This window comes from Staurois parvus, unplaced genomic scaffold (genome assembly GCF_062004578.1).
Source record: "Staurois parvus isolate SC_StPar_1 unplaced genomic scaffold, SC_StPar_1.0 ptg000262l, whole genome shotgun sequence".
Classification (NCBI taxonomy): domain Eukaryota; kingdom Metazoa; phylum Chordata; class Amphibia; order Anura; family Ranidae; genus Staurois; species Staurois parvus.
In genome coordinates this window covers 5019212-5045232 of record NW_028318058.1, presented here as the reverse complement: position 1 = coordinate 5045232, position 26021 = coordinate 5019212, and the positions used below count along the sequence as shown (strand labels likewise).

The following is a 26021-nucleotide window of genomic DNA, read 5'->3' as shown; positions in this document are numbered from 1 at the left end:
AGTATTTCATCCCCCCATATAGTATTTCATCCCTCATATAGTAATTCATCCCTCATATAGTATTTCATCCCCCCATATAGTATTTCATCCCCCCATATAGTATTTCATCCCCCCATATAGTATTTCATCCCTCATATAGTAATTCATCCCTCATATAGTATTTCATCCCTCATATAGTATTTCATCCCTCATATAGTATTTCATCCCTCATATAGTATTTCATCCCCCATATAGTATTTCATCCCCCCATATAGTATTTCATCCCCTCATATAGTATTTCATCCCTCATATAGTATTTCATCCCCCCATATAGTATTTCATCCCTCATACAGTAATTCATCCCTCATATAGTAATTCATCCCCCATATAGTATTTCATCCCTCATATAGTATTTCATCCCCCCATATAGTATTTCATCCCTCATATAGTAATTCATCCCCCCATATAGTATTTCATCCCCCCATATAGTATTTCATCCCCCCATATAGTATTTCATCCCTCATATAGTAATTCATCCCTGATATAGTAATTCATCCCCCATATAGTATTTCATCCCCCCATATAGTATTTCATCCCTCATAAAGTAATTCATCCCTCATATAGTATTTCATCCCCCACAGTACTATTCCCCCCCCCCCCTTCTAGTAAGCCAAGTCCCCCGTGTCAATTCACTTACCTTTTGCGTTCCTCTCGCTGTCTTCCCGCGCCGTTCGGGTCTTCAGGGCGGACTGTGAGAGGAGCCTAGCTCCCCTCCCCTCACGTTCGGCACGCTGCCCCGCCTACACACATCCTGACAGCCACATCCGCAAGCCGGATTAAAAGGTCCGCGCGGACTTTTGGGGCTGCCAACCGAGAGGAGGCAGGGGAGCGGCCGACCGAGAGGAGGGAGGGGAGCAGGCGCCCGGCACACAGAAGAGCCGCATTAGACTGGGTAAAGAGCCGCATGTGGCTCGCGAGCCGCGGCTTGCCGACCACTGAATCATTAGATTCTAATGATTGGTCTATTTGTGAGCCGAAGCCACATGTTACAGATGAAATTGGAATTTTTCCCACGGCACACCAGACAATATCTCACGGCACACTAGTGTGCCGCGGCACAGTGGTTGAAAAACGCTGCTCTATGGGGTAGATTTACTAAATCTGGTGCAGCTCTGCATGGTAGTCAATCAGCTTCTAAAGTCAGCTTAGTCAGTTAAGCTTTGACAATAAAACCTGGAAGCTGATTGGTTTCTATGCAGAAGTGCACCAGATTTTGCACTTTCCAATTTTAGTAAATAAACCCCCATATGTTGCTGCTTTTGCTAGAAGTGTGTGTATGGTGTTCATATGCAGGTACAGTTGTGACCAAAATTATTCAACCCCCACTGAAATTGAGTGTTTTGGCCAGTTTGACATTGCTTTTGATCATTCAGTCATCTTGCTTACATTTACATTAAAGAGGCACTTGTAGGTCAGACAAATATAACATAACAGTTATAATGAAATAACCACAAATGTCTTTTCTGTGCTCACAGCATTATCAGTTTTATTCAACCCCCAAGTGACATTCAATCTTAGTACTTAGTACAGCATCCTTTTACAGTTATAACAGCTTTTAAACGTGAAGCATAGCTTGACACAAGTGTCTTGCAGCGATCTACGGGTATCTTCGCCCATTCTTCATGGGCAAAGGCCTCCAGTTCAGTCACATTCTTAGGCTTGCGCACTGCAACTGCTTTCTTTAAGTCCCACCAGAGGTTCTCAATCGGATTTAAGTCTGGTGACTGCGATGGCCACTCCAAAATGTTCCAGCCTTTCCTCTGCAACCATGCTCTAGTGGACTTGGAGGTATGCTTGGGATCATTGTCCTGTTGAAAGGTCCAACGTCTCCCAAGCCTCAGGTGTGTGACGGACTGCATCACGTTTCCATCCAATATCTCCTGGTACTGAAGAGAATTCATGGTACCTTGCACACGCTGAAGCTTCCCTGTACCTGCAGAAGCAAAACAGCCCCAAAGCATGATTGACCCTCCACCATGCTTCACAGTAGGCAAGGTGTTCTTTTCATCATAGGCCTTGTTCTTCCTCCTCCAAACATAGCGTTGATCCATGGGCCCAAACAGTTCTAATTTTGTTTCATCAGTCCACAGAACACTATCCCACAACTTTTGTGGTTTGTCCACATGGCTTTTGGCATACTGCAGTCGACTCTTCTTATTCTTTGGAGACAGCAAGGGGGTACGCCTGGGAGTTCTGGCACGGAGGCCTTCATTACGCAGTGTGCGTCTTATTGTCTGGGCTGAAACTTCTGTACCCACATCTGACAAATCTTTTCTCAGTTCCTCAGCAGTCACACGGGGACTTCTCTCCACTCTACGCTTCAGGTAGCGCACAGCAGTCGAAGTCAGCATCTTCTTTCTGCCACGACCAGGTAGCGTTTCAACAGTGCCCTTTGCCTTGAATTTGCGAATGATGCTTCCTAAGGTGTCTCTTGGTATGTTTAACATCTTTGCAATCTTCTTATAGCCATTGCCCTTCCTGTGAAGAGAAATCACCTCTTCTCTTGTCTTCCTGGACCATTCTCTTGCCTTCACCATGTTTGTAACCACACCAGTAAATGTCTAGAAGGAGCTGAGTATCACAGTCATTTTAAAGCTGCCTAATTGGTGCTTATTATGCTTGATTGCTGCTCGGTGACATCCACAGGTGTTTTCAATACCTGATGGAAAGCACCTGTATGAACCTCTGTTCTTCAGAGTGGTAGTCTTTAAGGGGTTGAATAATTGTGGCAATGAAGAAACCACATAAGAACCATTTACTACTGTATTACATAAACAATTGATGTCATTTTAGTTGCATTTGGGTAGTTACAACGTCCTTGTAGGATTTGATTCTGAATACAATTCCAAATGTACACTATAGTCCCTAAACCCCTTTACAGCATTGGGGGTTGAATAATTTTGGTCACAACTGTAAGTTGATGAATTTCGTCATAGTTTACAATTCTTAGAAGTATATGGATTAGAGAATCTTTGATTTCCACATACAGTGCCTTGAAAAAAGTATTCGTACCCCTTGAAATTTTCCACATTTTGTCATGTTACAACCAAAAATGTAAATGTATTTTATTGGGATTTTATGTGATAGACCAACACAAACTGGCACATAATTGTGAAGTGGAAGGAAAATGATGGTTTTCAATTCTTTTTATAAATATCTAAAAAGTGTGTATTTGTATTCATCCCCCTTTACGCTAAGACCCCTAACTAAAGTCTAGTGGAACCAATTGCCTTCAGAAGTCACCTAATTAGTAAATAGAGTCCACCTGTGTGTAATTTTAATCTCAGTATAAATTGTTATTCTGTGAAGCCCTAAGATGTTAGAGAACATTAGTGAACAAACAGCATCATGAAGGCCAAGGAACACACCAGACAGGTCAGGGATAAAGTTGTGGAGAAGTTTCAAGCAGGATTAGGTTATAAAAAAAATATCCCAAGCTTTGAACATCTCATGCAGCACTGTTCAATCTATCATCTGAAAATGGAAAGAGTATGGCACAACTGCAAACCTACCAATACATGGCCATCCACCTAAACTGAAAGGCAAGGGGAGAGCATTAATCACAGAATCTGCAGCTCCTCCACAGTTACTATGGGCCTCTTGGTTGAGATCCACAGCTCAGGTGAGGGAATCTGTCCACAGGACAACTATTAGTTGTGCGCTCTACAAATCTGGCCTTTATGGAAGAATGGGAAGAAGAAAGCCATTGTTGAAAGAGAGCCATAATTCTCGTTTTGCAGTTTGCGAGAAGCCATGTGGGGGACACAACAAACATGCAGAAGAAGGTGCTCTGGTCAGGTGAGACCAAAATTGAACTCTTTGGCCTAAAAGCAAAATTCTGTGTGGCAGACAACAAACACTGCACATCGCCCTGAACATACAATCCCCACCGTGAAACATGGTGGTGGCAACATCATGTTGTGGGGATGCTTTTCTTCATCAGGGTCAGGGAAGCTGGTCAGAGTTGATGGGAAAATGGATGGAGCCAAATACAAAGACAGCAATAAAAAGCCAGTGGGAGGTTCAAGCTTTATTCCTTGCCCTTAGCGATACACTTTGTAATAAAAGGTAGAAAGAGTTGAGTGTGCAATGTTGCAGTTCATGACCGAGAATGCCAAGTGCTAAATCCCCAAGGCTATTGAAAGCCAAACAATTCTTAGCCCCTGGTGTCACACTTGAAATAGTGATGAAAGAGGTCCAAAGAAATGGTGCTCAAGGGCATAGGCTTGTATTAGAATGACCAAGCAATTGGTTCCAATAAAAGACCATGGATTTTTTCCAGTGTAATAAAAAGAGCAGTATTGTCATCCAATATTAGCAGTGTCAATTGCCCAATAGTGTCTATGATGGAATATCTGCTCACCTTTTGGCTGCACAAGACCCCGAGTCAGAAATGGAGATGTGTGCAGAGCATAATCCCTTGACAAGTAGAAGCAGACTGACAGGAGCGGGGACCGCGGCACAGTGGAGCTGACGTCACTGGTCCTGGGAGTTAGTGGAAATTGGCCACCGGGGATCAGGCTGAACCACAAGTGTACCAGTTGCCACGACAACGCGTTTCACGGTCATGCACTTGGTCAAGTCCTGGATAACTGTGACAACTGGCTATCTTTTATAAAGTGGCCGATCTAATGGGCAGGCAACGAGGCGGTACTTGATTGTGATATTCCACCATTGCCATTTTCACAGATCCTTCAACAACCCAATAGATAATTATGACTTCATCCATCTATGCGGAGCAGACGGGAGTGTACGCGCCCAATTTTATTTTTCTCTTAATTGCCTTTTGGGTTTATTGTTGAAGGATCTGTCATAATGGCAATGGTGGAATATCACGATCAAGTACTGCCCCCTTGCCTGCCCATTAGATTGGTCCCCTTTTATAAAAGATAGCCATATGCCACAGTTATCCAGGACTTGACAAAGCGCATGCGCGCGAAATGTGGTTTCATGGCAACTGATACACTTGCAGTTCAGCCTGATCCCTAGTGGCAGATTTCCCGGGATCTGTGTGTGACGTTCCTTCCGATGTGCTGCGGTCCCCATTCCAGTCAGCTCTGCACACATCTCCATTTCTGGCTCGGGGTCTCATGCAGCCAAAGGTGAGTGAATATTCCATCACAGCCACAATTGGGCAATTGACACTGCTGATATTGGATGACAATACTGTTCTTTTTATTACACTGGATGAAATCTATTATCAATAATTGGAACCAATTGCTTGGTCATTCTAATACAAGCCTATGCCCTTGAGCTCTGCTTCTTTGGACTTCTAATGTTGCAGTTCAGTAGACTAGGAAAAAAAAATTACATCTGCCTGTTTACAGTGGACAGTTTTTCTCCCCCCCATAAAGTTTAATACAAGCTAAATTTGCCCACCAGAACTTGTTTTTCCATTTATTGTGCCATGCTTTTCTGGTATACATAATGATCAACTTGAACAACATTTTTCCATGATGAAAACCATTTAAAAAGAGAAAATTCAGCCTAGTTATCAGGAATGTAACCCCACATGAAAATAATTTTCTACAGCCGACAAAAAAATGTTTAAACGTTCATTACTGTCAACGAGAATGTTCAGATTTGCTTTACAAAAAGTGTACATGTGATGTGTGGTTTGCTGTAGTTCTTTAAGCTATGGGGGAACCCAGCTTTTAGATAAAATATCAAATTACCTTTTGGCCATTTGCCAAGGACTGACAGGAGGCGACAACACAGAAAGGATTTGACATGAGTATCATATTTCAGGGAGCATTTAGAGATTGAAAAATATGAGCATATGGTGTTTATAATCCCTGCCTGTGACACCCGCTCTCCTCTTACAATCAGGTAGAATCAGCTCAGCAGTCATAGTGCCTCTTAGTGCTCTCTGCAGGCCTGTGCCAAGAGATCTCCAAAAAAAAAGTTGGGCTTATTATTAAACAAAAATGTGATTGTCCTTTTATTTTCCTGATGGTGGCTAATGGTTTTGTGTTCAAAGATGTTGCTTTAAATAAAATCTGAAACAAACCTGGGAAATTGAAAATAAGCATTAATAAAATGATTGGTTTCCATCAGTCATAGCCACATGACTAGTAGTTTCAGAAGATTAAGGCAGCTCAATCGGACTTTACCTTTTTTTTAAAGCTAAGCTTGGCCATCTAATGTGTTGAGTGATTTAATTAAACGAGTGTGCTTAGGAGAGGGTTAAAAAACAAAAAAAAGAACAGATTTTGTATGAACTGTGGTCACGTCTCAATTTTTGTTTCAGCCGGAGGCCCACTTAGACAATAGGTAGTGGTCTGAAGAAACAATCTAGAGCCGAATGTTCCTTTTGTCTAAGAAACATTAAACATTGCCAAAAAAATTCAGTCTGTAGTGCTGAAATCTTTTAATCAGTTTACCATCAGTCGTTTCGCATGTCAGTTTTTTATATTAAGATTATTAAATGATTGTACACGATACAAATACGTATTTCCTGTATGTGGAATCACCATTTGGATGTTACATGTGGTTTTCTTTTCTTTAAACTAATCTTTTCACCAGAAATGTTTACTGTTAATGGAAATATCTTTTTATAAGAGATTATTCTTACAAAAAGTTTTCTCTAATTGCTGTGTTGTGATCTTAAGTTTTCAAACTTCCTTCTTTCAAAGATCCTTCAAATTTAATAGGAATATGCTAACATAAATGTAATACAATGTTGAAATAAATGGTTTCACATTTTGCCAGTAGATGCATTTTAACCGCCGCCTGCCATATAGTACAATGATGGGCGTCATATGACGTCCTCCCATTCTAACATCACATGCACAGCTCCGTGAGCGTGCAGCGCGGCGATTGGCAGTGCGCTGTGTCCCTCAGACACAGCGGATCACCGATCAACGGAAAAAGCCAAAGCTATCAGCTCGGTCATGTGATCAGCTGTGTCCAATCACAGCTGATTGCATGTAAACAGGGAAATGCCGGTTATCGGCATTTCTCTCCTCACGAGCTGTCACGCTGACAGCTCGAGAGCAGAGCCAGTAATCGGCATCTCTCAGAGGGGACATGTACACTGATCAGTGTGCCCTGATGATCTGTGTAGCCCCAGCAGTGCCACCTGTCAGTATCCGTCAGTGCCAGCCAGGGGCGGACTGACAAATCATGGGCCCCCTGGGCAATAGGGGATCATGGGGCCCCTGTGTCCTTGCCCAAACTCGAAAAAGGTACCACTGGCATCTCATGGGGCCCCCTACTGACCCCGGGCCCTCGGGCAGTGCCCAAGTTTCCAAATGGTCAGTCCGCACCTGGTGCCAGCTGTCAGTGCTCATCCATGCCACCTGCCAGTGCTCATCCATGCCACCTGCCAGTGCTCATCCATGCCACCTGCCAGTGCCCATCTGAGCTGCCTTTCAGTGCCACCCATTAGTGCCAGTCAGTGCCACCTATCAGCGCCACCTATCAGTGCTGCCAGTCAGTGCCACGTATCAGTGCTGCCAGTCAGTGCCACGTATCAGTGCTGCCAGTCAGTGCCACGTATCAGTGCTGCCAGTCAGTGCCACGTATCAGTGCTGCCAGTCAGTGCCACGTATCAGTGCTGCCAGTCAGTGCCACCTATCAGTGCCGCCTATTAGTGCCACCTACCAGTGTTCATCAGTGCAGCCTATCAGTTAAAAAAAAAACCAGAGGTGATTAAATACCACCAAAATAAAGCTCTATCTGTCACAAAAAAAATTATAAAAATTTCATATGGGTACACTGTTGCATGACCGCGCAATTGTCATTCAAAGTGCAACAGCGCTGAAAGCTGGAAATTGGCCTGGGCAGGCAGTGGGTATAAGTGCCCTGTAGGCTAGTGGTTAAAGTAGAAGTCCGGCCTAAAACTAACTATGCTTAAAAGCGCTCTTGCCCTTATACTAACTCCTATACTAACTACTTTGTAGACAGAAGATGCTTATATTTACCTATTCTCAGGTTGCTGCTGTCCAATCACGTGATCTCCCCAGTGAGCTTTACGGGAGTGGAGAGAGTGCTGGCAATGAGTGGACTGCATATACCGGGACATCACCCAAAGGCTTACTATAAGGCATCCATTGTCTGCTGTCCATCCTCCACCCTGAAGCCAGCCGCTGGGTGCAGATCATGTGAGTGCACTGGAGCATCCTAAAAATAGGTAAGCATAAACATCTTCCTTCTACAGGGTAGTTAGTATTGGTGTTTGAAGGGGTGTGGGGACAGTCTTAAGCTTGATTCCAACCTGGACCTATATTTTAATGATTTTACCATGCATTTATCTACACTGTATCTTTTTATGTAGACAGACTCTGGCTGGAGGCAGGGCTTTGCTTTCTCAGGTCAGAGCTGCCCACCAAAGACTGGTGATCTGATTACTGGTAGGGAAAACGTGAGAAACAGCAGGGGAGGTGCAGGAAGCACAGGTTCACAGAATGAGTGAATGAAGAGAAGCAGGTGGATGCTTATTTGCAGGTCAGCTACAGCTTTCTCTCCAGCAAAGAGAACAGTGAGCAGCACATTAGCAACATATTCAAATCTCACTTTAAATTTTCTGAGACTAACTGTCAGAGGCAGCAGTGCCCTAGATCTAACACTGCCAATACATACTGTAGCTATGAGGCTCAGGGTAGAGGAAGTGCTTTTTTTCTGAGGAATTTAAGATAAATGGTCCAGTTAGGCTCCATGTACACTGGCTTAAAAAAAACATTGCTCCTACAGGAGTTTAGCAATTTGCCTGTAGAAGCAACTAATGTTATCCTATGTGTCAATGGACATTAGGTAGTCTAAAGGCTTTTTCTAAGCTCAGTGTTGAAAGGCAGAAAAAAACCCTTCTGTTTTTTGTGTTTTTTTAATAGCGTTTTTCTGTCAGAAAAAAAGGTAAACACTAATACAAAAAAAAGCTCAGAATTAGTGTTTTTTTTTGTTTTTTTTTTTAAAGCCAGTGTGTATGAAGCCTAAGTTTCTGGCAAAATTAACTGTTTGAGATGTATATATTTAAATGTAACAAAACCAACACATGGTTTGATCCCTAGTGATTGCTAAAAAAACTGAAGTATCAGTTGGCGTATAGAGTGCAACATTGCCCAGACTATGCATTAAAATATTCTGAATAGGCACTTTAAAGCAAAATTGACTATTTTAGCTTTTGGCATTGTGGAGAAATTCATCTTCAGGGCTTGTTCACACCAGCAAGAACTGAACACATGGCCACTGGTGTGCAATAGGAGAATCGCTGCCGATGCGCCCATCTTTTGTTGCTAGGGCTTTTATTTAAATGTCACAGATCGCATTTCATTTAGTCCTATTCATTGCAGCGAGATTTTGATGCAGTGGTTCACATCACAACAAAGGTACTGAATGCAGCTCACAATAAAGCAACACAGCAATGTGAACTGACTTCATTGAAAACAAGGCAGATTGCCTTGTCTGTGCATTGGAACTTGGGCTGGCCCAACCTAAATGGTGTGAACAGTCCCTCTTCAGAGTTAACAGAAGCACTGAAATCACAGATCCTCTCCCATTAGCGGTCTTCTAATGTAAACAATACTGCAGGTGCTTGTAAGCTGCTTATTTTAGGGGATGACATACTTGAAAGTCCAAAGCTTATTTATTACTTGTTTAGAATATGCAAATACTATACATAGGCCCCGCGCACACTTTGTGTAGCGGGAGTTCACGTTCCCACTCACTATTTTGTGTGTGCAATTTTCATGTGATTCTGTGTTGTGCATAGGGCAGCCCATTCACTTGAACATTTGCTGTGGCAGAGAAGCTCAAGGACCAGAGTTTTTCCTGACCAGGTGCATTTTATACTTGCATTTTACCATGCGACAATAGTGACAAAATTGATCCGTACATTGTGTTGTGGCATGTTTTGCCGCGTTTCTAGAGTGGTTTGGAATTGTGGACAGATTCTGCCCAAGATTGCAAATCGTCTAAGTGTGAATGAGGCCTTGGCCCTGGTTCACATTGTGTGTGTGAGTGCCGGAATTGCGGCACAAATTTTGCTGCTTTTACGAGACGTCAAAAAGACCATGCGATTTCCCTGTGGCCACGTCTTTTAAAAAGGTGCATGCACTCTTTTTTTTTTTTTTTTTTTTTTTGGGGAAAAAGCAGGCATGGCAGCTCATTCACATGCATAGGCTGCTGTGTCCGTGCAAACGAGGGCTGCATGGCCTGCACATGTGTGAACCAGGGCTTAACGCTGAAGTGTTGTTTTTTGTTTTGTTTTTTTAAAGCCGATTTTAATTTAAAGAGAAAGTATGGACTTTATTAAAAAAATGTTTTTTGTACTCAACTAGGTGGATGCAGCAGGATCTGAAGCTGCATCTGTCCCCTGCCAGCTCTGCAATGAGAACTGACCAATCAAACACCACTGATTTGCTCCGGTTTTCCCCTCCATGCTGAGCAGAGAGCCATGACTGTCAGTCTCTGGCTCTGTGCTCTGCCCCTCCAGCGCTCACTGGAGCGCTAGGCTGTGAAGGGGGCGGGAGGGGCTGGCTCCAGTTCTTGACACTGTGGAGTGGCTGAGCTAGGTGCTGGTCTAGGCTTCTGGGTGGATCCCTACCATATGTACGGGATATTTTCAGAGTCTGGGCTGGCTCTGTGATGTCAGCCGACAGCAGACTTTAGCCGGCTATCGGCTGAAAATCGGTCACAGGAGTGCAGAATAAACTGGACTCCTGTGAGTCATAGAAGTATAGCCAAAAGAGCTTTGGCTATACTTCTCCTTTAGGGCTCTGTCACACAGACGGACTCTGCCAAGTGAATCTACCTGCTCAGCAAGGGATCTGTCCTCTGGTCCCCACTGAGCAGGCAGATGACAGATCCGTGTCTGCTCTGCTTGTACAGAGCAGACATGGACACAGCCCACTGTTGTTTTTGGGGAAGTCGGATGTAAGTGGACCGTTTTACACCTGACAGCCATCAGATCCGCTGGACAGAGGGGGAACGGATCCGTCTATTTTTAGCGGCTTGGATCGGATGCAGGCTGGTGTAAACACATGTAGCCCTATAGAGAACAAGGTCCGACCGGGTCCACCTGAAAAACGGACAGGTGGACCCGATAAGTCCACCCGTGTGTAAGGGCCCATAAAGAATATTGTATACGTTTACACAATTGAAGCTGAAGTTTAGATAAAACCTTTTTTTTTTTTTTTTTTCCACTGCTGCAGTTGCACAACTTGCCTGTAACAAATTGTGTCCTGCAAGCTGAAGGAATCTGATGTCTGATCCTCTTCACAGTTTTGACCTTCTGGTGCTACGGGTGTTAACGTGCAATGCATTTCAGAAGCTGCCAATGATGGACCTTATAAAATGTTTAATGAAACTTCAGCTTTAGATGTTCATAGTCTAGGCACAGGTGCACTTGAACCACAAAAAGCTTAATGCAGGTACAGTGGACCCCTTAGTGTTGAACTGCACATTTATTTACCTAGTGTTAAAGTGGAGCTCCAGTTGAACCTAAAAAAAAAATGTCTGCAGTTACTAAAACTGTAGCTGCTGACTTTTAAAAAAACAGCCACTCACCTGTCCTACGATCGAGCAGTGTACTCACAGCAGCTGGTTTCACCGGCCATCCTCGCTCCCTGGCGCTGGCATCCTAAGTGTGGGCACCCGGCTGTGACAGCCTGCGGTTTCACAGCTGGGTGCCCATTGCACACGCACAAGTAGTGCTGCGTCTTGTGAATGGTTCCGTAGTTCTCTGGGACCTGTCGCGTGTCACAGAAAACTACAGGGAGGAAGGGAGAACAGACATCCAATGGCTGTCTCTGAGCCAACAAGGAGAGAGCCTGTGCTCTCATGCACATCTCTGGATTGAGATCGGGGTCAGGTAATATAAGGGGGCTGGGAAGTGCTGCACGCAGAAGTGTTCATTTTTTTTCTTTTTTTTTTCTTTTTAACTTAAAGTGGTAGTACACTCAGATTCATTTTTGTTAACCTACAGGTAAGCTTTATAGTACAGCTTACCTGTAGGTAAAATGAATATCTTCAAAACGGGCACTGCTTAGGAGATATTCTAGTGAGCGGCAGCCGGTGAAGTTACCGCACTGTGTCGTGGCCATGACTCCTGTGTGCATGTGTGGGAATGATGACATTGTGGCTCAGCCATTCAAGCGGCTGCAGCCTGGGAAGCCAGAAGGAAGACTGGGTGAAGATGGAAGCCCTGTCAATTATTTTTTTTGCATAGGATGCATTAAAAAAAAAAAAAACACCTGCCTTCAGAACCACTTTAACTTTTAATACACCATAATGAGTGATTGACCATCCTGTATTCTTGCAGTAACATACTCATTGTTATCTGAGGTGTTTTATGATGTCAGATTGTGGAATGTGCCCCATGTTTCATTATGTATTCTGAATCCCTGAGATGTGTCCTCCGAGTTTAATGTCCAATACCCTCCTAGACTGTAAGCTCCAAGGAGCAGGGCCCTCAACTCCCACTTGTATTGAACTGTTTTGTTACTGTATTGTCTCCCACTATAATGTAAAGCGCTGAGCAGACCGTTGGCGCTTTTTTTTTTTTTAGCCATATTGTAATGTACAGTACATGGTATCTATAGTACCTGTACTAGTACGTTTCCCTGGCATGCTCATACACATTGTTTAGAGAAGGGTTGAACTTTGAAAATTTATAGTATATGTTCAAAGATCTGAGCCTGCATTCTGCTGAATCCAGTCTGCTTGTTTGGAATAATTTTCTAACAAGTTTTTTTGTGGATCTAACAGCCTGGAAGGATATAGATGTAAAGACCAATGCAACTTGTATATGCCTTGTTTTATTGTGATCATAACCTATATTTTTCTTTCATACTAAGGACGAAGAGGAAGAGATTAAACTGGAAATCAATATGCTGAAGAAATATTCTCATCACAGAAATATTGCCACTTACTATGGTGCTTTCATCAAAAAGAGCCCTCCCGGTCATGATGACCAGCTCTGGGTAAGCGCTTTTATTTAGGAATTTTTTAGACCTGTATATGGTGTCTTCTCTCTTCAAACTGTTCAGAGAAAAAAAAAAGAGATCCATGCTGAAACCACTATATTTCTGCATTCAAAGCAGTGACAACGTAGGATGGGTCCCTTGTTCCGTGTAGTTGGAAGATGGACTACATCTGATTATCAAATTTCCCTTTTAAACAGAGTGTGTGAATGAGCCATTAAAATCGGGTTTGTGTGTGTTATAGATATGTGTTGACCGTATACACAGAGCCTTACATTCACTTCAATCCCTGCCCTCTTTGAGCTTACAATCTAAGGTCCTTGCCACACATACATAGATAATAGGGCCAACTTAGGAGCCAATTAACCTACTCACACATCTTTGGCGTTTTGGAAGGAAACCGTAGTATTCAGAGGAAATACATGCACAGGGAGACCATGCAAATTCAGTGTGGGTAGTGGTTCACCCCCTGGTTGGGAATTAAAATTACTAGTCAGAGGAAAAGCATGACTGCCAGGTAAACAGCATTATTAGGTGGTCTAGCAGTGACAGCCTTTTGGCAAGGATTTCATTTATTTCAAAAATATTTTGTTTATTGCAAACTAGCATTTTTGGAATGAGATCTGCAGTGATGGCTTGCAATTTTTATTAGGAAAGTTTTACTTGAAGCTTGCTGAAAACCTGACAGCTTATTTAAGTTACTGCAAACACTCCCATTAAAGGGGCAACTTTATAATAAAGAAAACAAATGTATTGTATTCTAATAACTGTATAGAATTAAAACTTGTACATTGTTTTTTAGTATTTGAATTCCTTTTTATTACATAGGCTTTAATGTATATTTCTTCCCCAGCTATACATGCAGGTCCAGCTGTCCAACAAAATTGACAGTACCTAGTGATGGGGCACACTTATGCAGGCCATACATGGGTTTTTAGTTGCTTATGGATGTCTGTCTATGTATCTACATGTCCTTCAAAGACTACCCTGTCCACAAGGGGATGAACGCTGCAGTGATTTCTTTGCAGGACGAACCTGTTACAGGAAGTGGAAATTCAACAGATCACCTTGCATGAGCTACAGACAATAAGGCTCCATGTACACTGCAGCTGATAAACTCACATTTAGGAGCTTTTCTGCATTTTTGTTTAGGAGCCCCTGAACTATCCCTAATGTTTTCCTATGTGTCTATGTACACTGTCATTTACAGGCAGTTGCGTTTACGGTCATTTTTTTGAACGCATTAAACTTCCATTCAGGAGTAGATTTTATCAGCATTTCAAACGCTTGTAAACACGGCTAACCGTTCCCTCTTCCATTTCCAGATGCTGTCCAGAGCCTTTTTTCATCATGAAAAATGCATGCAAAGCGTTTTCCTGGTACTCAAATGGGCCTGGTACACCATACTTTGAGGTTTTACATGAAATAAAATATGTTAGACACTGCTGCAATCATATCTGCACAGAAATGAGCTGGAACACATCCAAACACCACAAAAAAAAAAAAAAAAGACCGCTAATCTCAACAAATACTGCGCTCTCTGCTTCTACTCTCTCTATTTCTCTCAAAATATCTGAAATAGTTAATTTTTTTACTGTTTTCAGTGCATTCTGGGCATTTTGGAAGGTCTCCTGAGGTTATCTTTAAAAAATGCTTCTAAACGCAAACGCTCATAAACGCAGTATGCAAACGCGGCTAAACAGATGTTTTTTAACCTACGTTTTTCAGCAGTCCGTTTCCATCGTTCAGAAGTGTCCCGTGTACATGGAGCCTTAAACTGTTGTGGGGGGAGAGAGGAATCCGAAAAGTGCAGCATAATAGCAATTTTGATTTTGCCCATAGTTCTAATTTAAGGCTCAACACACCCCACCTATGCTTTAGGGCAAGGGTCTGCAAACTATGGCTCTCCAGGTGTCAAGGAAGTGCAAGTCCCATGAGGCCTTGCAAGCCTCTGACAGCCACGGGCAAGACTCCCAGAGGCAAAGACATGATGGGACTTGTAGTACTTCAACAGCTGGAGGGCCATAGTTTGGAGATCCCTGCTTTAGGGGCTACAAGAAAATGGCTGTTTATGTAGGTATAGCAGATATTGGGGTTGGTTTACTAAAACTGGAGAGTGCAAAATCTGGTGCAGCTAGGGATGGTAGCCAATCTGCTTCTAAATTCATCTTGTTCAATAAAGCTTTCACATAAAAACCTGGAAACTGGTTGAGTGGTTTCTATGCAGAGCTGCACCAGATTTTGCCCTCTCTAGTTTTAGTAGATCAAGCCCATGGTAATCTATTTTTGTGTGTGGCAGCTTGGCAGCTCTAAATCTGTGAATGCACCAAGAGGCTTGGTTGCTTGACCTGAGCAACAGATGAATATCAGGTCTAAAGAACACTCAGGTATTCAGCATACCTTTTTAAACGTATGGGTGTTCTTCAGGATTGGTGTCCCCAGATCATTTTATAAAAACTCTGTGAAAAAAATTGCTCCCACACATCATGCCATGTGGTGATATGAGGCTGATTTACTGAAGTTGAGTTGGCTGTTCACTTTGAAAGGGAAGTTGCACTTTGTAAAGACTCTATTCCTAGAGCATAGAAAATGAGGTAAAGCTCTGCTGGCTTCCATCATACAATTTATTTGCAAGCAAGAATAAGTTTTATTTTTTATTTTTTTTTTTTATATATTGCAAAGTAAAATTTCACCGTTTTCACTAAGCTGTGGGGAACATTTCCTTGCAAAATTAACAACCGATATGTCTTGGTAGATCAACCCCTATGTGCCTTACAGCAGTGGGGTCCTCTGATTGTAGCCAAGCCAGGACACTATCTGCCTGGAGTTTACATGTTCTCCCTATGCTTGTGTGGGTCTCCTCAGGGTGCTCTGGTGTCCTCCCGCACTCCAAAGACGTTCTGGTAGGATGGTAGACTAATTGGTTCCTGTCTTAAATTATCCGTGTGCATGAGAAATGGGGACCTTTTTATATTGTAAGCTTCTTAAAGTGTTACTAAACCTACACACATAAAATCAAGCATGCTTGTTGTACTTGCTGTGGAACCTAAGGGGTTAATCCTCTGAACAGAATAGAATTTCTGTAGTGATGTCATGTATTTGTATTGTGTTTTCGGATGGCTACTGTACTGTTTAACCACTTGCCCTCCAGAGGATTTACCCCCCTTCCTGACCAGGCCATTTTTTTGCGATATGGGCCTGCATTGCTCTAACTGACAATTGCGCGGTCATGCAATGCTGTACATAAATGAAATGTCATTCACCCCCCCCCCTTTCACAAATAGAGCTTTCTTTTGGTGGTATTTTATTACCTGTGCATTTTTTTCATATTTTGTGCTTTAAACAAAAAAATTAATCATTTTGAAAAATACAATATTTTGGACATTTTGCTATAAAACCTCAAATATAAAGTAAGAAAATCAAATTTCTTCATACATTTAGGCCAAAATGTATTCTGCTAAATGTCGTTGCTTAAAAGAAAAAAAAAATTGACATTTGTATATTGGTTTACGTGAAAGTTATAGCGTGTACAAATGTCTGTGTGTGTGCTTTATATATATATATATATATATATATATATATATATATATATATATATATATATATATATATATATATATATATATAATGAGTGTGTTTCTATTTCATTCTAGTACCCCCAGTGACACGAATACAGTGATCAGTGCTAGTAAAAAGCACTGACACTGTACTAATGGCACTGGGCAGGGAGGGGTTAACATCTGGGGCAATGAAAGGGTTAACAGTGTGCTGTGTGTGTTTTACATTGTGTACTGTTGTACTTGGGAGACATGTTGCTTTGTATCTCTATGCTGTGCAGAGAGATACAAAACAACATGTCCATGCTGACAGAGTTTACACACAGGTCTCTCCCCTCTCAGCTTTGCTGCCGATCAGAGTGCCAGGCTGGAATCTCCGGTCAGGGCCAGGTGATTGACATCCCCAGCCGTCAATAGTGGCGTGTGTAGGGTGGCACACTCCCCCTACCCATAATGGCAAATCGTGTATGTATATATACACGTGATTTTGCACAGCCGAGCCGCTCTGTAGCAGTACTTCTGCTATAGGGCGGATGGCAAGTGGTTAAACAAAAATCGTATGATCTGCTATTCTACGAGAAAAATGTTCAAGCTTCTCCCTTCAGTTATTGTCACGTAAACTGTCTTGAAAGCTGCATCCTAACAATCACATTATCTTACGATTGCTCCTTGTGCAAATTTTTCACATGATTTTTCTTATTGTGTGTGTACGGACCTTATGTTCAGTCCTAGCTAGACCTTCCCTGTCTCTTCTGTGTTACCACAGTCTGTGATAATACTTTGCAGAAATCAGGCTTTAGTGTGTTACTAAACCCACAACCGTAAAATCAGTCTGCAAATGCAGTAAAGCATGCTTGTTATACTCACTGTGGAACTTAAGGGGTTAATCCTCAGCATTGTGTTAGTAGGATGTTTGATCCTGTCTTTGATCCTCCCCTTCTTCCAGTGTCCCCAATCCATCTGCTGATAGAGCAGAGCCTTGGGGGCAAGCTGCACATGTTCAGTTTGGTGTGTATTGCAAGAGTGTTCTTTTTGTTTGTTTTTTGGGGTTTTTGTTCCCTTTTTGGGAGGGTGCATGTGATCAGCACATGGCCAATCAGCACTTTCCAGACAGAGGGTCAGGGTTTTGCAGCCTCATAGGACAATCAGGGGAGAATGTAAACTTTCCCTACAAGCTTTAACCAGTGCTCTGCTGGACACTAAAAGAAGTCACAAGACTGCTCTAACTACTGATGAGAGAGGTATTTAGCAGTTTATATTTACTAATATAATTGCATTTCCATGTTCTGTGTAATGTGGGAGGAAAGATGTAGTGAATGCAGGGTCCTGGGTTTAACACTTTGTTTTTGCACTTTCAAAGACTGGAAAACATCCTCCTGTACTGAAAATATCTGAAGTCAACTTGCATGAACTCGACTTCTGTGTTTTTTGTAAAAAGATAGGGTTAATTCATTCTGCAGTAACATTTATTTTACTGCACTGTAAATGCCTGTCACTGCAAGGACACGCAGAAAACAATTGTTTCTTGTGTGTCCCATTCATACTGCAACGCAGCCCGGAGCTGCACTGCAGCATGCTGCAATAAAGTGCAGACATGCTGCACTAAAGTGCAGACATGCTGCACTTTATTGCAGCACACTGTACAGAATTGCATGGCTGCTATACAGCTTCATGAATGAAGTGTACATTTTGCACACTTCAAGTAATGCTTGTCCAAAAAAAAAAAAAAAAAAAAAGAGCAGTGTGATGTGCTGAACCTGGCCAGTAGTACGGTGGAGAGTGCTCTGGCAGCTGTTCAATCTAGTGTGAGGCCAGACAGCTGCTTGTGGATGGTGCCAAGTCAGCAGGTGACCAAACTGCCCAGATAGGCTAGGTCTAAGGAGGTACGTCAATGCAGATGGCATTCAAAGCGGAACAAGGATTTTTGATTTTGTTTAAGCGCCTCCTCATACCTTCCAATGCTTCAGAGGAAAGACTTTGTGATTTCCATTTGGCCACCTCACTGTACATTGATTATTTATTGCCTGTTAACCACTTGCCCCCCTGAGGATTTACACCCCTCCCCCCCTTCCTGACCAGGCATTTTTTGAGTTATGTTGCTGTGTTCCTTTAACTGACAATTGCGCGGTTATGCAATGCTGCACCCAAATGAAATTTAAGTTTTTGTTTTCCAACGAATTGCTTTCTTTTGATGGTATTTAATCGCCTGTGCGCTTTTATTTTTTGCGCTATAAAAAAAAGACTGACAATTTTGAGGAAAAAAACAATATTTGTCTTTTTTTCTATTAAACATGTCTAGTAAAAAAAATTAAAAAACAAATTTCATTATAAATTTAGGCCAAAATGTATTCTGCTACATGTCTTTGCTTAAAAAAAAAAAAAAAAATCCAAATATTTATAAATTAATTGGTTTACGTGAAAGTTATAGCGTTTACAAATGGCGGTATAGATACTGGAGTTTTTTTTTTTTTTTTTTTTTAATTTTTACTAGTAGTGGCAGCGATCAGCGACTTGTAGCGGGACTGCAGCGGGCATTCTGACACTGGGGGGGGGGCGGGGGGGACTGACTTGGTGTCACTGACATCCCCAGTGACACAAATACAGTGATCACTTAAAAAAAAAAAAAAAAAGCACTGACCCTGTACTGAGGGCACTAGGCAGGAAGGGGTTAACATGAGGGGCGATCAAAGGGTTAACTGCGTGCTGTTTAACTTGTGTCTGTGTGTGTCTGTGTGTGTCTGTGTGTGTGTGTGCTTTGCTCTGTAATCCCACTGCTTTGCATGGCTGTTCTGTGCACAGCCATCCAAAGCAGTGTGCATGAGCTGACAGGGAGGAGAACTGTATTGTTTACATACAGTTCTCCTCCCCGTCGGAGATGTTCGGCAATCAGTGAATCAGTGCGTGCCAGCGAGTAGTCACCGGCCGGGACCCGGTGATTGACAGCCACGGCCGCAAATGGTGTTGCAGGTAGGGTGCGCCCTCTACCCGGAAATGCAAAATCGTGTGTGTGTATATGTATATATATGTGTGTGTGTGTGTGTGTGTGTGTGTGTATATATATATAAATGTGTGTGTGATTTTGCGCACCCGTGCCACCCTGTGGCAGTATATCTGCTATAGGGCGCTCAGGAAGCGGTTAATGAAAGACCAAAACATTCAACATTTGCCCATGTTGGCAGTGCCCCATCACTAATTGATATGACTAACAGTGCTTTTTTTCATCCACTGTACTAATGATCAAGGCACGCTGGTATCTTATAAGACTCCGTAGTGTGCTGTGGTTAGTTTTGTACAAACATTGGGGAGTTTTGTGCTGTTTTTCAAAAATAGAAATCTTTAATCTAGTTAATTAGTGGTGCCTTAAGCACATCTGATTGCTCACACCACTTAGACCAATCACCTTAGTGCAAAATGTAGAAATCTGTGGTTTAATATGTACAGTTTTATTTGAATATCAAAACAGAATTGATTTTAGTGTTTGTAAATCCTGCCATAGGCTTCTCTCCTTTCTGAGGCATGACAAAGCAGCTAACGAGCATTTTAGTATAAAAATGTCCTTTTATTACCATCATGCAGTGCTGATATTTCTTTGTTCCACAGCTTGTAATGGAGTTTTGTGGTGCTGGCTCGATCACTGACCTGGTGAAGAATACAAAGGGGAATAGTCTAAAAGAAGACTGGATTGCTTATATCTCTCGTGAAATCTTGAGGGTGAGAATGAAGTGCTCTTTTCTCTGTGCAGTGCTACTGTTATGTCATGAAATATTAATCAGCTGATTGAACCTTGTGCTAGTGCTGACAGGGAATCCTTTTTCTCTGGGCTTCTGACGTCACAGGATTTCCAGTTAGCAGCATGCAAAGTTGCTCATAGCATGAAAATAAATTTTCAGTTAAAATATAGCTAAATGCCAAACACATTACCCAAGTTATCATTACTGCAAATTTATTATTGGATTACGCATTTCTTCTATGGCTCCATTTGCTAATTGAAATAGATTGATGCACAGCACGTATGAATTCACGTGAGAGCATAAACTACCACCGTAGAGGGTAGTCTTTGGTTGTCATTACATTGGCTGTGTCTAACCTGTCACTTTCTTGCTGTTAAATAACAATACCCTGGCCAGTTAGTCTGTTAGCACCTGCTCATAAATGTACAGTTATTAGGTCTCCGTGAGCAGCAAGAGACAGCCATACAGGGCTTGCTTTTTTGGTATTGATTACAATATAATCAGTTCCAACATCAATAGCATTCATTAAAAATAGTTTAAAGCTGAACCCCAGGCAATAAGCCTAATACATAATTGAAATGTAAGCTGCTTTTTTAAAAGATTAGAAATGCTGTCCAACTGTTTGTGGTTCCATACACCTCTGCCACAGATTGGCCTTGTCCAGTCTGAGTGCTGCTGCAGCTAAACAAAACAGCCTGACTTAAAGTATAACTGAAGGCAAAATCTTTTTTTTTTTTTTTTTTATAAAGTAGAGTAGATAGTGGTGACGGTTTGGTTAAGACAGGGGTGTCCAAACTATGGCCCTCCAGCTGTCGAAGTACTAGAAGTCCCATCATGCCTCTGGGTTTCTTGCCTGTGGATGTCAGTCTTGCAAAGGCCTTGGGACTTGCAGTTCCTCAACACCTGGAGGGCCATAGTTTGGACACCCCTGGGTTAAGACCTCTGTCAGGTTTTTATTGTCTCTGTCCCTATTAGGGAGTTTCACCCACTCGATTTGTCCTATTTATCTTTATCACCAAAATGAAAAGAAAATCCCAAATTTTGGGTTATCCCCAGTCATAGAGGTGAAATCTTCCAGTGGGGATACTAGTTCTGGTGACCCTGAGGACAACCCAGAATTCCCTCACTTTGAAGGCATTTCCTCTGACTTCTGTCTTGACTATGGGACAGGATGTGAGGAGAAAGCAGCAGCAGTTCTTTAAAGAAGGGACAGGTTATATGATAGTGAATGAGATATCTGTGGATGGTAATAAAGAAAAGTATTTTTGAACACTTTGAATTGCTCTCTTTTATAATTAATGACCGTTCACACTGCCTACCATAAAGAGAAAAAAAAATCAAGAGCTCTACAATCGCAGGTGGTCTTTTAATCATGTAACTAAAACCTGAAACCCCAAACCTGCAAGTTTTTTTTGCTGTGTGCACGTGCTCAAATAGAATATAAACTATTTTGTGTGACCCAACACATGTCACGGCATAAGTGGCCTATGGCGTGTGGGAGCTAGCAGACCTGCTCTTTTAGGATAGCAGTTTGTCCGTGTTAGAATAATTTTTTTTTTTCCTTTATGACAATGTTATTGTTGAATGTTTGTTCCCTCCCTTTCATCGAGGAAACCTACACAGTCCTACTATGGGTGTTTCACAAATAAAACCCCCCCAAAAAGATCCTACAGTAGTATCATATCCCATTGTCCAGCTGCCATCTACTGTTTGCTGCTAGCTCTTGAGAGATTTAGTAGCTGTGATCAGCAGTTAGCTCTCATAAATTATTCGTTTGAACCATCAAAGGTAATTGTGACCTTTCTTTGTCTTGCCGTTTTACACCTACGTAATGTGGTTTTAGTCTACTGGTTCATCACGCTGATTGCAAAAATGCATTCCGTTATAAAACAAAAACAGAATAAGGTTCCACTTTAGACAAAGGTGAATAACTCATCTCCTCTTCTTTCTAGCGGATCATTTTATTACAACGTCTCAGCAAGGCAATGTATCTTTTCTTCAAACAAGCTATAAACTTACTTTGGTATTACTCACATGATTTTATTTCTTTTTGTGTTTAGGGTTTGGCACATCTCCATGCTCACCACGTGATTCACAGAGATATTAAAGGACAGAATGTGCTGCTAACCGAGAATGCAGAGGTGAAGCTCGGTAAGTGATAGAATACAGTTCTTTATTGAACTAGCCAAGGGGCCTAAAAAAAAGTCATGTTGGGAATTTTCTAATGATCAGATTATTATTATTATTATGTTACGAAAGGTGAACCTATCCTTTAAACAATGTTGCATATGGAGCGCTGTGGTAGTTCATTCATTCTTCCTTTCAGTATATCTGCTTGCTCGTATATATCCCGTAAGCAGATATACTTGCAGATCTGCAGGAGGCCTGCGTGGCAAATCTTTATAGATTCCTGCAGACAAAAATAATGTAAATTTTTTTTTACCAAAAAATGTGTATTTATAATTTTTTTTACTAAAAGGTGAACTTCTCCTTTTTAATAATTGCCTAAAGTTAATCATAGACCTGAGATTAACTGCTCAGGCTGCCATTTTTGCATGTTAAGTCTTTGAGCCTTGTGTTTCTTAGAGGGAACAGTTCATTGGGTGGGTTAGGCAATCTGTCCCATGCACTATTGTTCCTATATGTGATGTGGTCCCAGTAGAAATTGTAGTTTCCTCTATTTCTCCACTTCATTCACGTAACCATGTTTAAGTGTGTGCTGCAAGAGTGACTGGCTCATGTGTGGGAACTTTAAAGTGGTTGTAAAGGCAAGACATTTTTTACCTTAACGCATTCCCTGCATTAAAGTAAAAAAGTTCCCTTAGTTGCATCACCTCCCCCCAACCCTCCCTGTATGCTCGATCAAGCACTGTGCCATATACAGTGGCACTGGTCTGGGCATTGACTCCTCCTTCTGTCATTCAAATCCTGTAAGGAGGGATTCTGTGGAAGCAGCCACGTATGTCCCCTTAGCACACATTGAAGATGAGGAGTCGAGAGCGTTGGCTTGGGACCCCAGAAAAGGAGGTTCAGAGCTGCTGTGTGCAGTACCATTGCACAGAGGAGGTAAACCTACCATGTTGATTTTAGAATAAAAAATTAGACCTTTACAACCACTTTAAGCTTGGGTTCATAGGTTCACACAAGTGATGCCACATAATCATACGTTTTTCAGTGAATTTGTGTGATTTTCATGTTTTTCATTCCTTTTTTTTTTTTTTTTTTTTTTAAATAGAAAGGTTAGACTGGTTGTTGAGTACAAAACCCTCCAAAAATGCATATACAGGCTTTTTTCATTCACTCCTGTTGAGGTCTTTGGGGCCAAAAGATGCATCTGCAACTTTTCAAAAAAGGCACTGTACTATGTTGCATTGACATGAATGGGCACTATAGAGGACAATGTTTTCCATAGTCAAGTGTTGCAGCACAATGGCAGACACAGAAGTTGCACTAGTGTGGCTGTGTGGCATACTTGCTGTGAGGAGCAGTAGCTTATCCCTAGATTGGCTATAGTGTGTGTGGTTGTGGTAGGGAATTAGACTGTAAACACTCCTTACGGGGGTATAGATCTAGAATCTTATATATGGCTTTGGCAAATAAAAACAAAATTAAACCTCAAGCCCTTGTGCACACTGCAGCTCACAAAAGCTGCTTCTTCAAGTATTTGAGCTTTAATTATTCTCTGCTCAGGAGTTCAGTGGCAGGGGAGTTTACAGGCATATCTGTGCCGAGTATTTCCACAAATACACGCACTTGTGAAAATGCTCCCGATACCGGAAACCTATCAAAAACGTATGCAGTTTCCCCACTGCTCATGTGTGAACCCAGGCTTGTCATAGCCTGACTTCACAGGAGCAGTGCGGGAAACATCCCTGCATCGATCCCATGCTGAATGAAGAGTGGGAGAGAAGGGCATGTGGGGATGTACACCTTGGTGGCAGATGCTCCAGATTCTCACCTGTAGGAGAGGAGAGAGCCAATCAGAAACCACCTAGACCGTAATGTCATGCCTGCAAGGAGAGGAGAGAAAGCTGCTGGGATTTCAAATCCCCAGACCTGTGAAGCGGCCTTCTCTCCTCTCCTTGTAGGGATGACAGTTCAAGCTAGAGGGCTTCACATGGATGGTGCTGACCAATCAAAAGCCCTGTACCCTAAACTGTCATCCATGCCAGGAGAGGAGAGAGCCGCTGGGGTTTCAAACCCCAGCTGCTTTCTCTCCTCTCCTACAGTGGAGAATATGGAGTGTGTGCATCCATCTGCCACCAAGATACTGTATACATCCCACATGCCCTTCTCTCCCACTCTCTGCTGCAGGAAGCCTCCCTGCACCGCTCCTGTGTGTACTAAGGCTATTACAAGCCTGGGTTCACAGAGGAGCAGTGGTGAAACCGCATGTGATTTGGACAGGAATTACATTCCTGTTCAAATCGCATGCTATTTTTTTCGGTGCAATGTGCATCCATACAGTTTGTATTGACGCAAATTGCATCGCAAAGTATCGGTACTCTGTATCAGTGAGTACTTGACCGAAAGCATCAGTACTCGTACTCGACGATCTAAAAAGGGTATTGGTACATCCCTAATAAAAACTGTTTAAAAGCATATCAACATGCGTTAACACTAGGTGCTTTAATGTGCATTCCTGCGTCAATGCAGTCTAATGGCCAGAATTCTGGCCAATACAATGCATTAATGCCAGATGGGGGAATGCACATTAACTCCCACTTAAAAGTGTGGCTTTTTACCACATTTTTGATGCTGTAAACACCTGTTATGAGAAGAAATGTTTATAAGCTCATAGTATGCATGAGGCCTCTAGGTTGCTTTTGTATTAACTTTAAAACCTTAATGTCAAATAAACAGATGAATTCTTGCAGAGGAGAACCACTGCTAAATTAATTTGTAGACATCACACTAATCTCAATTTTGTGTGGAATTGTTCCTTAAGGTAAACATGAAGGCTTCACATAAATATATGCTGAAAAAGCAGTACAGTGGTGCAAAATGATATTGATTTAGTGTCATCATAAGGATCTCTAATGAGCTTTCTGAAGACTTTACAACTTATAGATTTGCTGACAATGCAGCCTTTAATTAGATGTGTTTTTTGAAGTTGTCAACGTGTTCTACTCATTCTTTCTCTGCAGTGGATTTTGGTGTCAGTGCACAGCTGGACAGGACAGTTGGTCGAAGGAATACTTTTATTGGTACACCATATTGGATGGCCCCTGAAGTTATAGCTTGTGATGAGAATCCAGATGCCACGTATGATTACAGGGTATGTACATTTTTTTGCAGCGCTTAGTCTTCACTAAAGCCAATTTTTTTATAGTTTTGGCTAGAGTGAAGTTCAATTAGAACACCTGTTAGTATTTATTGCTGTTCCTAAGAGAGAGATTCATCCTTTCACTTTCGATGAGAATGGTAAACAGGTCAAATAGTAAAAGAACATACCTAATTTTGTGTTGACACCATAACAGTAGTAGAGGGGGAATTTTTGAAGGGGACACTATTTCTGGTGACCCTGTTGACACCCCCAGGATTCCCTCACATTGGAGGGATTTTCTGTTTTCCTGTTTGGATTATGGTATGGAAAGTGAAGGGAAGTCTTCCCAAAGGGAATGGCAAAAAAATCACAGGCATTATATCCCTCCCTTACCATATCCAAATTGAAAAACATAATTTTTCCTTTATCTCTACTTTAAGTTTCTGTCCCAATTTTACCCCCTTTTTAAAGTGTAATGCAACCCTCCTATCCTTTACAGTCAAGGAAT

At 42.0% G+C, this 26021-nt stretch overlaps 1 protein-coding gene across 1 annotated transcript in view; it reads left to right on the top strand.

The window, feature by feature from the left end:
* The window catches only part of MAP4K4 (mitogen-activated protein kinase kinase kinase kinase 4), a 219026-nt gene that overhangs the window by 127355 nt on the left and 65650 nt on the right, over positions 1-26021 (top strand). Inside the window, 4 exon segments of the mRNA XM_089681252.1 lie at positions 12834-12959; positions 20117-20227; positions 22308-22398; positions 25395-25525. Coding sequence (XP_089537378.1) covers positions 12834-12959; positions 20117-20227; positions 22308-22398; positions 25395-25525 — 459 coding nt within the window.